General features: G+C 40.4%; 1 protein-coding gene across 3 annotated transcripts in view; it reads left to right on the top strand.

The window, feature by feature from the left end:
* POLK (DNA polymerase kappa) overlaps nucleotides 1–14,938 on the top strand; it is a 32,382-nt gene that overhangs the window by 11,101 nt on the left and 6,343 nt on the right. For 2 of the 3 annotated variants that reach the window (XM_081212778.1, XM_081212779.1), the window contains exons 4-10: nucleotides 1,845–1,997; nucleotides 3,385–3,516; nucleotides 4,854–5,007; nucleotides 6,839–6,961; nucleotides 8,063–8,187; nucleotides 13,678–13,844; nucleotides 14,800–14,832. In XM_081212778.1, the coding sequence (XP_081068904.1) occupies nucleotides 1,845–1,997; nucleotides 3,385–3,516; nucleotides 4,854–5,007; nucleotides 6,839–6,961; nucleotides 8,063–8,187; nucleotides 13,678–13,844; nucleotides 14,800–14,832 (887 nt within the window). The remainder of the gene's footprint in view (nucleotides 1–1,844; nucleotides 1,998–3,384; nucleotides 3,517–4,853; nucleotides 5,008–6,838; nucleotides 6,962–8,062; nucleotides 8,188–13,677; nucleotides 13,845–14,799; nucleotides 14,833–14,938) is intronic. The other variant, XM_081212780.1, reaches the window with a different exon arrangement.

A 14,938-nucleotide genomic window follows, 5' to 3' on the forward strand; every position in this document is an offset into this window, starting at 1 on the left:
TTTAGGAGAGGAAAGTATTTTTAGGCAACCCATGGTATTAGCCTCTTATGTAAACATGAAGATTACTTTTGATAAAGCATTACCACTTAAATAAATAAAAGCTTGTTTGATAAACCTGAATGATATGTGAAGCAATCTCTTGACCAAACTCAGTGTGCATACTTCTGAAGTGCCTCAACTCGTCTTTCAAGTCTGCTAACCTTCATCTTTAATGCTCTCAAAAGCTATTGTTGAATTTCTATTCTTGTCATGGTGGGAGTGAGGAGTGAGGTCAGTGCATACCTTCCCAGCAATCTTGACCATTATGACTGAGGGGAAAAAAATCTGTAAATACCAGTGGTTTAGATACAGAAAAAATAGATTCAAATTTAGGTTCTTTAATTTTATTTATTATGCAGTGCTGGGAGCACTTTGGAATTGGATTTAATATAATGATTTGGTAGTTCAAAAGGAAAACAGAATAGAAAAACTGTGGGAGAAATTTATATTATTGTTCCTCCTTACTTCAAAAGCTATTACGTACCTGTGATTATATTCAAGATCTTATGCTCATATTCATATTATTGGTTTTTAAATATAAGTTATACGGTATATTATCAACAAGTAGATTTATGTATAAATCTTCCAATCACCCACAGTCCATGATAGGAAAAGGAGGGTTCCTGCCCCTTAGCTGAGCAAGCCCCAAGGTCCCTGCTGCTCGCCCGCGGGACCTCGGAGCTTCTTTGTAAGGTTCTTCTGGGGGGCAGGAAGGCTCCCATCCCCCAGCTGAGCGAGCCCCATACCTCTCCAGCTTGCACTTGAGGCATTGGAGCTCGCTCAGCTGGGTGGGTGGGAGCTGTTTAAAGATCGCAGGTGAAACCACCTCTCCTGAGTCCCTCTGCTACCAGCGGCCCAATGTTGAAAGCGGCACTGGTAGCAGAGGGACTCAGAAGCGGCATTGGTTTCACCCACGATATACTGCCAGGTGAAGCGGCCATCATGGTCTGCCCCTCATACTGGTCCTGGATGTTGTATCAATACACCGCCAAGGCCTAATTCAGATGCATGGCTTAAATTCACAGGGAGCCATGCATGTAGTATTGTGGGCCTAATGTTGTGGAACTCCCTTCCCGTTCAGGTCAGACAGGTCCTCTTCCTGTTGAAGTTCTGCCACCTACTGCAGCCTTCTTTGTTTCTGCAGGCATTTTAGATGAAGATTTAACCATCCCCCCCACCCTGTTCTGTACTGTATTTCTTGTACACTGCTTAGAGACTATTGTAGCCAAGCATTACATAAATTGCTTAAATAAAATAGCCATACTAAGTTTATATTAGAGCTTCATATGAGTTACTCTGAGCCCTTCTTTTCCCCATACACAGAGTGCAAGATTGGTACCACAATTACCATATGTATGTGACCATTTCCCCATGCCACAATAAACAAACTAAAAGTAGCATAGAAGCCACGTGGTGGTTGCTTCGTAAGACAAACCTCAGTGACGTGGGACATTGATTAGAAGCTGTAATGTCATTTATTCCACATCATTGCAAACTGAATGATTTGTAATGGCATGGGGAGGTCATGCATCAAGGCCCATTATGTCTTTACATTGTTTATCTTTGTGTGTAAAGCTGTAAAGCAGTCCTAAAATAGTTAACGTCTAAAGTGCCAAAGCTATTCTTATAGTCTTGGCCAAATCAGATACTGTTTTCCCGCACAGCAAGATTACCAAAATATCTTTTCCATTTGCCTCTGTATATTATATTACTTTCCTTTAGAGTGTTATATTGATAAGAATCATTGTATGCCACAAGAAAAATTATCTAATTCTATCTAATGGTATATATTTACTTATGTGCAGATGGATAAGCTTGCAATGAAGTTAGAACAGAGCCGTGATCTTAGCTGTACCATTGTACACATTGACATGGATGCCTTTTATGCAGCTGTTGAACTGAGAGACAATCCTGAATTGAGGGACAAGCCCATAGCAGTGGGGTCAATGAGTATGCTGGTAAGGTGGAATATATGGTAACATTTGCTACAATTCTCTCCCCACACCGCCTGATATTTCCAAGTAGCTTGTTTCTAAACTTGCGGTAAAGAGATATTCAAGCTGAACAGTTAATTCAGAAAACTATGCTTGTTTGTTTTATTACATTTTAATCTCACATTTTCCCTCAGTAAGTTTAAGGCATCATGCATTGTTCTCTCACCACCATTTATTTTCATGAAAACCCAGTAGAGTAAGTTAGGCTAGAGATAGTGATGGGCCTAAGGACACCCAGTGAGATTCATGGCGGGTGGGGATTTAAACCTGGCAGTGTACATAATACTGGCTTAAAACATAGCTAGGTAAGTCACTCTTTTTCTCAATTTGGACTGCTGCTGGTTTGGGGGGGAAATGCATCAAAACACAGTGTTTCCTAAGGAATGAAAAGACAGATACAGGATAGGTGTGGATTTTGGCAGATGTCATGTGTATACCACTTACCAAACCGGTGGTGGGAGTACACTGAATGCATAATAAACAAGAGTGTGTATACAGCCATAGTCAAACATTCTAAGTGCATCAGGGGAACCCTTTTCCAGCCTGAGTACTACAAATCTTTCTGGGTAACCTTCCAAAGGCACAATACATTTGTGGGTGGGGCCAGCAGCAAAAGTGGGCAGAGCAACAAATGTCATTTTTACCTTTATATGGTGGGCTAGTTTCTATACAAAGCCACATGCCCCTGTTAGTCCTCCAGCTGAACAAGCAAGAGGCATGTTCAAGGGCACATTTCATCCAGGCCAAAATACTAAAGGTGCAAAATAGATTCTGTGAGGAGTGTGGCCTGGGGAGTAGTCTGAGAGCCAAACAGAATGGCATGGAGGACCACATTTGGCACTCAGGAATGAGGTTTCCCATACTGGCTCAATATATTGGTATATGTAGGTACGCGCACCTCCTTTGAGCTTATATTGAACTACTGGTTGGAACTGTTGCATTTCTGGAGTTGAACTTACCTAGGCCAGATCCTAAGATACTAACAGAATATTTCTAAAAATGCTTAGTTAGATCTCCAGGTCAGCTGCAACTGGCCATCTTTTTTCTTTTGCCCTGATTTTGGTGTTTCTGCATTTGCCCAGGGACTCAGCTACACAGCTGCAAAAAAGACGTTTTAAATGGGTGGTAAAGTGCAATATATTAATGTGACTATAGATGGCAATAGTGAGCTATGCAAAAATCAATGAATTTTTCAAAACGTATTTTAAAAAAGCATTTTCACTGCGTTTTTTAAATATATGTGTAGATTCCACCCAGCATACCTAATGAGTTACTGTATTCTGACCGCAATGCACAAGCCATTTAAAATGGCTTCAGTGCATGATTTTAAAGTATGTCTTGTCTTTTTAAGTCCACTTCAAATTATCATGCCAGAAGATTTGGGGTACGTGCAGCCATGCCTGGGTTTATTGCCAAGAAACTCTGCCCACATCTTACTATAGTGCCATTAAACTTTAAGAAATATGAAGAAGTAAGTAAAGAGGTACGTAATTTCTTTCCACAGCAGAATGCACATAGATTTAGAGTGCAATCCTAACCCCACTTACCCAGGAGTAAGCCCCATTCAATTCAGTGGGACTTGCTTCTGAGTAGACATGGTTAGGATATCAGCCTTGCTGATTTTATTTTGTTACACGTGTTCCTTGAATTGCAAATGGTGATGGTTAAGCTTCATGTTTTAATTAATTAAGTTTGTTCTGAAAAAGTAAAGTGTTAAAGATGCCGTTATAGTTTCATAAACATAATAGTTTGGTGGGGCACATGTGGGTGGCGCTGTGATCTAAACCACTGAGCCTCTTGAGCTTGCCAGTCGGAAGGTTGGAGATTCAAATCCACATGATGGTGGTGAGCTCCCGTTGCTCCTTCCCAGCTTCTACCATTCTAGCAGTTTGAAAGCATATCAGTGCAAGTAGATAAATAGGTACTGCTGCGGCAGGACGATAAATGACGTTTCTGTGCTCTCTGACACTCATCCTCGTGTCCCATTGCACCAGAAGCAGTTTTGTCATGCTGGCCACATGACCTGGAAAGCTGTCTGTGGACAAACACCAGCTCCCTTGACCTGAAGTGAGATGAGTCTCCCTTCATCACCTCATAGTCACCTCATAGTCACCTCATAGTCTCCGTTGACTGGAGTTAACCGTCCAGGGGTCCTTTACCTACCCTTTACCTTATAGTTTGGTGGGAAGGAGGAGGGAAAGGTACTTCTTCCCTCCTCATCATTGGATGAATTGCTCCTAACAGACCTAGCCTTAAGATAAGGAAATTTATTTCCTCAATTAGCACCTCCTAATAATGTTGTATTGAATAGCATTCACATTTGAGATTAGCATTCTTTTCTGTCAACCTATATAAACTCTGAGAAGAAATTGATGCTTACTTAACATACCCTTATTCTCTTTTTAAATGTGAGGAAACCATTTTCTTCCTTTAAATTTGAAGAAAATTTGTTTTGATTTTGCAAGTAGCAAAGATCAACCAGTATCTGTCACTTTATCTTTGGTGTATAAATCTCATCTTAAAAAGAGGTTCACACACAGTAAAATAATTACATTCACACATCTGAGTAAATAACTTTACATTTATTTCTAGCGAGGTTGCTCTAACTGTGAACCATATGCAGTACAAATTTGGAACGTCAATAAATTATTTATGATTTAAAATTCTTCTAGTATTGATCAATCATAATGGAATTTTAAAAGAATGAATGATACAGTGTTGGTATTGACTGAATGCATGGTACTTCAAATGATTTTTTTTAAAATTTGTTTTTTGCTATAGCAGCACAACTTTACATTTTTTTAAATTATATTTACCAAGGTTAGGGAAATACTTGCTGAATATGATCCCCACTTTATGCCCATGGGGCTTGATGAAGCCTACTTGAACATAACAGAGTACTTAGAAGAAAGAAAGAACTGGCCTGAAGACAAAAGGCAGCATTGCATCAAAACATACAACTCTGCTCTAAATGGTAAGCAATTATCTGGAACTGCCAGACCAAAAGAACATTTTACCTTGCTTTTATATATTATGACTTGCTAAGTCAGGAAATCATGTGGCTAAATATTAGTTGTAATTATTAGCTGCTTGCATGTAATGCTAATCTTGAAGCAATTTAGTTGAAACACTTTAGGAAATCACTAGTGAAGTTTCCTTTTTAATATTGCAATTGTAATTAAACTTAGCGGAATTAATGTTTTCAGAAGTGGGGAGTTGCAGCCATTGTAAAAAAGCAATAGTTTGCCAACAAGTCTCATGATGCTAATTTTCAGGGTATCACTTTTTCAAAACAGTGTTGGCACCCAAGTGAACACTGCATAGAAGCAAATGTCACAACCCCCATCCAGAGCAGCTGCCTGGGCTCTAACTTCAGTTCCGATGAGGAAGGCCTGGCCAGATTAGTAAGACCAGCGGCAGCAGCAGGAGGAGATGCTGGAAACTGATACAGGCTCCAGCACCATGACCAAACCTGGGAGTATTGGACTGTGATACTTTGAGTCACAGCCCTTTGAACTGGAATTTCCAGAGTCTGTACCCTTGAAGCTTTTGTTCCTTAGGAAACATCCATCTCCACACTAGGGACTTTGCACATCCCCATTTTGACCTGTCAACACAGTCATTGAACCTGTAGGGAATTGGCTGAGAGAATGGGAAATATTAGGCTCCAGGCCAAAGGTCTTTTCCTTCAAGATATTACATTCCTCAACGAAGGAGCAGAGTCTGGGAGAGGTAAACCTGGCGCTGGAGGAATACAAAGCTTCAGTCCAGTCCTAGATTTCATTGGAGCAAGTTGCTCACATGCTTCTCTTCACAGTGCTGCAGCTGTCAGGCCCCACATTGCCCTATGAACTTCTTATCAAAGTTGAGACAAGTAGTAAGCTATGGATCAATAGTCTGATGTCACAGTCTGGAATTCCAAGTGAATTCTTGATGCTATTCTGCACGAGATTCCCCATTTCGTTTCAGTTGGTGGCATAATTCATTCATTATGCTAAGCAGCTGATGAGCATTGACCAAGTGTTTAATAATTACCAGGGTGACACTCCAACTGTATACAATGTATCATGTTGCCCAACAGCTTCAGTTATAACTGATGAACAGGTATTCAATCAATTCTTTACAAAGTTTTCTTACAACAGGTACACTGGTCAAAACAGTTGAGAAACATGTTATTATGTAAACTATTCCAGTGTTTTTGTGAGCCACTTTGAGCATGGTTTTCCTAGAGAAAGCACCGTACAGATGCATGTTGATGCTTTTTGATATGTGGGCTTGGAGTGAATCCCATTGTGAACCTGAACAGAAAGTGACTAATACCATATAAGAAGTAAATGCTGAAAGGGTGTTTTTTTTTAATCTAAAAAAGTATTATCTATGTAAATGTACACAGTTTTAATCCATGCTATTTTTTTATGTTGCTCATTTAAATGCAGTAAACACACTGTACTCCTTTGTTTGGGCAGTAGCAGGACTTAGTTTTTCCAGCCTTGGGGTAATTGGCAAAACAGTAATAACAATGAGAATTTTTTGTGCTGTTTGTAAAAAATATTTACAAGAGCTTGGAAAATGGAGGGAAAAGGAAGGTGGCATTTACTTTTTGTGTAAGAGAACTAGCAAATGAGATTAGTTTTGCTTATAGAATTCTGATAGCTTCTGACCCTTTTTCTTCTGAGGCAAGCAGAATATAGCAACACGTGATTAATCAAATTTGAGTGAAGATACACATGACTGTTCACCAGTCTTGTTTGATGTTGATACTCTGATGTATAAGCAGATTGTTCACCCTTCTCTGCTGCACCTAGAACAACAACACCAACAGTCAACAACTCAGATAAAGCCAGTTGTCTTTGGAGCATCAGCTGAGGAAGTGGTGGAGGAAATTCGCTTTAGGATTGAACAAAAAACAAGACTTACTGCCAGTGCTGGTAAGCAAATTTATATTTATATTATTAGAAATATTTTAAAGTTCCATAATACTTCTCCAGTACATCTCAAGAGTTTAAAAGTAGATTCACAAGATCCTTGTTGTGTGAAGAAATGCACAGGTTCTGTTTACAGAAAAAATTAACTGACATAAACAAAATGACTTGCTAAAACTGCTGTATCAGAGTCATGTGCTCAACCTCAATAAATGAAAGTCCTGAACTCTTCAGGCTTTAGCCAACAACATAGAAGCCTTGCTATTAAACTTGGTCTACTCTGTAATGGCATACAAAGTGGTATAGTGGGGTGGGTGGGGAGGCCGCGGCTCCGGGCACATTTTTTTGAGGGGTCATAACCAGGCACAACCATGACATGCTTGTGCATCAGAGCTTGACTCCGACACGCAAGGGAGTTGTAGAGATAGCTTCCTTGCGTAGTGACCCAACGCTGCCAGCCAGCCGCAGCTCCATTCCCAGATCAGGCTGGACCCAGGAGTGAAGAAGATGAGAATTGGTGGCAACTTTGCCCCCCCCCCCCGCTTCCCTGGCTGGGCCACAGCATGCAAGTGCACCCTCTGCACCACTTTGCAAGGCAAGCCACAGCAGGCTCCCTCTCCACCCAGTTGCTCTCAGGGGCATGCACTGTGTGCCTGCCCCGAGTGGTGGTAGCATATGCTCTGACACACACTTCAACAACCTATTAACACTGTTCAAGGCCAGATTAAGGTGGTTGGGAGCCATATATTAATGTTCTTCTTCCTGTTCCTTTCACATTCTTGTGTGTTGCTGGGTGTGGGTAGGAAAGTTTTAGTCCAGAGACTTTACAATGACAGCAGAAAAAATTGCAGTTATGTTTTCTAACGTTGTGAACTGCTCAATAGTCTCTGGATGAATGGCAGCATACATATTTAATTCCATAGGACCTGTTACAGTCAAACTTGTTAGGATCTGCATATATATTTAAAAACAAATTCAACCGAAAACAAAATGAATATTGTTTACTACACAAACCTCATCATAACTATTTCTAAAATCATTAGGAGCAGAAGTAGCAGGTTGGCGTTTTGTATTTGTTTGACGTTTGTTGTTTGTTTGCTTGCTTAGGCATTGCTCCAAATACGATGTTAGCAAAAATGTGCAGTGATAAAAATAAACCGAATGGTCAGTATAGAATCCCCCCAGAAAGAGAAGCTGTGATGAACTTCATCAAAGATTTAGCCATTAGAAAGGTGAGCTGATTTACCGTATTTATTATTCAGTGTTGTCATCCTTATTATTGCTGGTAGACTTGTTTACTGTCTTAAACCCTCTTTGCATCTAAATTTAACCCTTTACTATTTTATACTTTAATGAAGTATGAACTCCCATATAAAATTGTGTGCATTTTGTTGTAAAATTGAATGCTTTCTGGGAGTAGGGAATGGATGCTCCTAAAATACACTGATAACATTTAATTTTTGTATCCCTTTCCGTTTATTGTATTGGACTTGAGCAAGTAAAGGTTTAGGCCAAAGTTTGAGTGAACATACAAAACCTCTCAGTTTCTAAGGGGCATGTGTGCCATCCATGGCTTCTTCTGGGATCTTTTTTGGTTGAGGACCTCCCACATCAGGAATATACTGAAGATACCTGTGTGGATCCTGCTGGGAAAATGTGACGAACACCCATAGTGTTTTCTGTTACTATTTGGTGAACCGTATAGTAAATGCCTTGGGAAACTCTTGGTCCTCATAACATCACTGAAGATAAAGAACACAGTATGCTGGGTCTGTCATTTAAATAATAATTTACACTTGGATACTGAAAATGCTATGCTATAACATCACAATGTGACTAATACTCTTATACACTCCAAAGAGTAAGATTCCTCTTACTTGCTGTGATGGTGACCTGTGATTTTGAGGACCCTTTTTTAATTTAATAATTTGATCTGTAGGTTATATTCTTTTCTCTATCCAGAGCATGAACCAAGAAAATCAGAGCTGTTAATATTTTCATTTTTTGTTGTTTCATGATGGTTCTGTTGTTTATGATCTTGAGACTTTTCAAAAACTGCGTTGAGTACTTTGCTAGGAAGTGCTATAAAAATCTGAGAAATATGAAATAAGACAAACATTTGGGGTAGCTCAAAAGAATCAGGTATGGCTAGTTATAATACCTTTTATGTGATCAGCCAAAAAGTTACAAAGTGATCAAGCTGTGAAATAACTTTGCATATAGGTGAAATTTATTAAATATGCTTTCTGCCAGCATGTATCTAGTTTGGCTTCTGTTTATTCTATCCCAATGTGCTATATTAAACTCTGATTTTGCTAATATAAAGATTACCACTTTTTCTTTGCCTTTGCTCTCTACCTTACAAAGGACTTTTGTGTTCTGATTAGTTTTAGAGTAACTGCTGCCAAAGAGAGAGCTGCGTTGTTGTTGTTTTTTGCCTCAGTAGTTTTGATGTAACCTCAGATCCTTTTCTGCATTTGGCACATATGCAAAAATGTTAAAATGTGAGTGGGAGGTACTCGTGTTGTCATTCTTCAGGGTTTAGCTTCCTCCCCCAAGTCTCTAGAAGTTAAATCCCCAAAATGGGAAATAGATATTTTTAAGGGCACAGAAAGCATACACATGGAATACTAAAACACTATGTAGTGCAGTGCTTTTGCTAATGTATTAGGTTGGCTCCAGAGAAATAAACGCCCATGTCTTTTTCTGCACCTCTTTCTGTTCCAACCACCACCACCCTGTCCCAACACCCCTGAAAAGCTGTTTTCAGGGGCTGTAACACAAGTGGCCTGGGGGAATCACTGAAAATGAGGTGAACAAATATTTAGCGAATGTGCTGCAAGGCTTTGGAGGACTGATTGAGAGGAAGGACAGGAAAATCACCTGCTCTCCTCCTTCCAAATGTGTTTCTCTGTTTCCAACCCATTATGTTTTCCTAGTACAACTGTAACCAAAGTAACAATCATCCTCTTGTCTTCAGTGGAGGATAAAACTGTGCAGAGCAAATGAACACTGCAAGCATTTAAGAGCCTTCTGCAATGTGCTCATAGCAGAGGGATGCAGCTTGCAAAATAAACCTTGCATGTGGAATGTGTCTGTTTTCATCTGAAATGTTGGAGGGTATGCTAACAGGTTTGAGAGGGCTCTAGGTAGTCTGAGTTGTGGACTCCCTCGTGCCTGCCCCCTTCCCAACAGCAGTGGGCAAGACCCTTTTCCTTATTCTTTATATGGAAGTGTGCTGCAAAGAACAGGCTGAGCCTGCAGCCACCCATCATAATCTTCCCTATAACATCCCTGAGAAAAAGAAAAAGTGATGTCAATGGGCTTTGGTGGGCCCTAGAATTTGCCTGACCATGCTGGGTGCCATCATCAGATATATGTACAGTAATACCTTGGTTCTCAAACTAAATCCATTCCAGAAGTCCATTCCAAAACCAAAGCGCTTCAAAACCAAGGCACACTTTCCCAAAGAAAGTAATGCAAAATGGATTAATACATTCCAGACAGCAATTTAACATTAATTTTACTATCTAACGTGACCATTGATCCATAAAATGAAAGCAAGAATCATTTTACTGCACTATAAAATAAATAAGACAGTGTTGTAGACGATAAAAATTAAAATTATTATTATTTTTTACCTGTACTGATGATAGTCGTTGTTTCAATGGGGGGCTTTTATCCATTTCCACAGTCACATAATCAATCAATCAATCAATCAATCAGTAGCTGAACTGGGTTCCACACAGTCACAAAAACAAATTAACCGACAAAAACGCAAAATAATTAGCAAAAACAAAAGCGCCAAACTTAATCCATTCCGGAAGTCTGTTTGACTTCCGAAATGTTTGAAAACCAAGGCGCAGCTTCTGATTGGTGTAGGTGCCCCGGAAACAACAGCCGACAGCTTCATCGGACGTTTGGCTTTTGAAAAACGTTCGAAAACCGGGACACTTCTGGATTTTTGCCATTTGAGAACCATGGCGTTTGAGTATCAAGGCGTTTGAGAACCAAGGTACCACTGTACTAGCATAGTCTACTAAAATCTGAAGTTTGGGCTACAGTGGTGCCTCGCAAGACGAAATTAATTCGTTCCGCGAGTTTTTTCGTCTAGCGAATTTTTCGTCTTGCGAAGCACGGTGTCGGAAAAATTTTGGAAAAGCTTCAAAAATCACCAAAAACCTCAAAAAAGGCTACCACACCGCATTCTATGAGTTGCTCCTCGAAGTCAAGTTGCAACTGTATTAACGGTGTTAAGAAAAAGGAAACAAACTTGCAAAAAACGCAAGATGTTTTCGTCTTGCGAAGCAAGCCCATAGGGAAATTTGTCTTGCGAAGCAGCTCAAAAAATGCAAAACCCTTTTGTCTAGCAAGTTTTTCGTCTTGCGAGGCATTCATCTTGCGGGGCACCACTGTATTATCATTAAGCTCAATAGCATTGTGTGTGTGTCTCCCCCAAGCTGTCTGTTCATTTGTTTTTGCTTAATGTTCAGTCTGAAGAAGCTGGCCCCAATAAAGGTACAGAGATCAAGGGCTTCTATAAAATATTCAGCTTCCAGAAAGCTGTAGCCCTGAAACCTCTTTTTTTCCTTTCAATTTAAGCACTGATATTAATATTGCTCTTGGAATTATGCTGGAGTTGGAACACAGTAGAATATATGCATTTTATAAAGCATAAAATTTCTCAACTATCTGAATGCACGTTTTACAGTTCAGCTGAATCTTCTAGCTCAGGGGTCACCAATGCAGGACCTTTGAAGGCCTTTTTCGGGTCTCTGAAGCAACCTGGGGTGTCTGTAAATTAAATTGCTTCTCTTTGTTTCAGTCTGTGGAGTGGCTTTATTGATTGTGGGAGGGACGGAGGGAGGGAGGGGTGGCAGAAGAAACAATGGTCATTTGTGGCAGAGAGCAGTTAGCCCTCCAGAGAGCTTTTTCCCCCTCAGAGTTTGGGAGCAGTAACAGGGATTGCTCTATTTGCTCAGTGATTTTTTGCCTGCTAGCCACATCAAGGTTGCAGTGTGCAGTTGCTTTAGCCCCACAGAGATTCCCTCTGCAAAGTCTTGGGGTGAGGAGAGAAGGAGCAATGAGCATCACCCTGTTTGCTCAAGGAATATTATCTCACCAGCCGAGTGGAGCAGGCAGTTGCTTAGCCCCCAGAGGGTTTTTTCAACAAGGGGAGAGGGGAGAAAAGGACTGGTGGCGATTCCTCATCAGCAATTTCTTGCCCACCAGCCACATGGAGCTGGTAACAGGCAATTGCTTATCCCTGCAGAGTGGCTTAAAATTTTTAATTTAAGTCGCAGGTAGGAGTGATAGAAATTGTCCTGTCCACTCAGTAGGTGGGCTTTCCTGAATGTGTGTGTGTGTGTGTGTGTGAGAGAGAGAGAGAGAGAGAGTAGGCAAGTATGTAAATACATGTGTGTGTGTATCTGTAGTCTGTACATGTGTGAGACTAAGGAGGAAGTTTGTGATGTGTGCTGTGTGTGTGTGTGAGAGAGAGAGAGAGAGAGAGAGAGAGAGAGAGAAGGAAGGAAGGAAGGAAGGAAGGAAGGAAGGAAGGAAGGAAAGAAAGAAAGAAAGAAAGAAAGAAAGAAAGAAAGAAAGAAAGAAAGAAAAAGAAAGAAAGGGGATGAGGTCTGTATGTACATGGGCGTAGCCAGGATTTGTAGGGGGGGGGCAAGACACCCACCTGTCATCATCCTCTGTCTGGCTCTCTCTAGCAGATTCAGAATGAGATGTCTCAACAACAGTTTTTTAAAATTACTTTCTTTTAACCACAAGTGCTTAGAAAGATCTGTCAAAATCTTTCTACAATTTTATACTTTTAATTAAGTATTTTTATTTGTTTACTTGATTTTTTTGGGGGGAGCTGCCCCCCTGCACCCTCCCATGTTCATATATGTTCAGTCTGTATGTGTGTGTGGTCTCTGTGTCTCTGTGAGTGTAAGAGGGAGGGGGGGAGGGAGAGAGAGTGGTGTCTGCATGTATGTGTGAGAGATAGGCGGATGTATGTATTTGTGGTGTGTGCATCAGTGCGAGAGGGAGTTAGTTTGGTGTGGCCACCCTGTATATCTTTTCTGGTACTTGGGAATGTTGTTAGCAGCAAAAACGTGTGTGTGTGTGTGTGTGTGTGTGTGTGTGTGTGTGTGTGTGAAATCCATATTGTGTAATCAGAACAAACTTACTGTGTGCAGGCAGTTGTTGGGGGGGGATGAAGCAACAATGAGTGTGCCCACTAGTTTTATGTTATGCCATACCCCATGGCAACCATGTTGTGACTGGTGCCTATACTACCTTCTTAAAATGCAAAATGTGCCAGTGGATCCGAAAAGGTTGGTAGCCGCTCTTCTAATTGTTTGAATATTGGTGATTGTCCAAATGTCAATGCAGAAGAATGAAATAGGTTCACCAGCCATGGACAGAACTCAACAGGACCATATAATTATTCCCATATATATATATATATATATATATATATATATATATATATATATATATATATATATATATAGTTAAGTTTTAAATTAATGAATTAAGCACATGTTGCCCTTTTCTAATTTATGTTAAGTGCTCCAAATCTCAGAACCTTGTCCACCTTTAATCACTGGAAAGAACTATGACTGATGAATATTCTCACTTCCAGAGCAAATGTTTGTAAACTATGGTTTCATTGTTTTCCTGGAAGTTCATTGTTTTATTAGTGTGCATTAACTCTCTTCCAGGTGCCTGGCATAGGAAAAGTAACAGAAAAAATGCTTAAAGCTCTGAACATTGTGACTTGTTCAGAACTTTACCAGCAGAGGGCACTAATTTCTCTTCTCTTCTCTGAAACATCTTGGCGTAATTTCTTGGAAATCTCCCTTGGTTTGGGTTCCACCCATTTAGAAAGGTATTTTGTGTGAATGGGTTGTGTTCATTTTAGATGCTTTCTAAATCTTTTGTTAGCTTGTAACATTGTTACATAAAAGGAACAAAGCCAATAATATGTTTCCTCTAACCGTTCCCACAGTATTCTTGAGCTTGAAGTCTTTCACAGCCCTGCTTAGGATCCTTAACTGTAAAATAGCAACATACATTTATATCTTTTTAAAATAGTGGGTTGTGTCCAATGCTGTCCATGCACAAGCAGAACAGATTTCCACTTCTTCAGTGGGACTTTCCCTCTCCTCCTCCCTGCTCCCACAAAATCTGCTCCAGAGGGTTGGGGGACCCTCTGGAGCAGGGGTCAGGAAACTTTTTCAGCAGGGGGCCGGTCCACTGTCCCTCAGACCTTGTGGGGGGCCGGACTATATTTTGGGGGGGAAATGAACGAATTCCTATGCACCACAAATAACCCAGAGATGCATTTGAAATAAAAGGGCACATTCTACTCATGTAAAAACACGCCGATTCCCGGACCATCTGCGGGCCGGATTTAGAAGGCAATTGGGCTGGATCTGGCCCCTGGGCCTTAGTTTGCCTACCCATGCTCTGGAGCAAATATTGGATACTTGAAGGGGCTGCAGAGTAGGGGAGAGGATGGTGATTTCTGCTTACACAGTGTTGAATTCTGCCCAGCATCTTTCAATGAACGAAGCTTAGTTGTGAGTCTTCGTATGTTTTCAATTTTATTGTGCTCTTCAAGAGCACTATGAAACTGACAACTTACCAAAACTGGTGAAACTTAAATTACAGATGTTTTTATTCCTGTTGGATCATATCCAGCTATAGTGATTATAATTTTTTGGGGGGAGGGGGTACGTGGGGTTCTGTATATTTGTATTTGTAATAATGGTGATAAATAATTATATATAAATGTTAAATAAACATACCTGGACACTCACACATCTTTTTTCTTTTTAAAGGGATGGAGAAAGAAAAAGCAGGAGCACTGAAAGGTATGTGCTCAGTTGGCTTTTAGAACCTTTGTATTGATTTCACTGTTTTGTTGTTTGCCATGCCAAGCTCCTTTTGGGAAGAAGAGCAGGATTAAAAACCCACTAG

This window comes from Podarcis bocagei (genome assembly GCF_964188305.1).
Source record: "Podarcis bocagei genome assembly, chromosome: 11".
Taxonomy (NCBI): domain Eukaryota; kingdom Metazoa; phylum Chordata; class Lepidosauria; order Squamata; family Lacertidae; genus Podarcis; species Podarcis bocagei.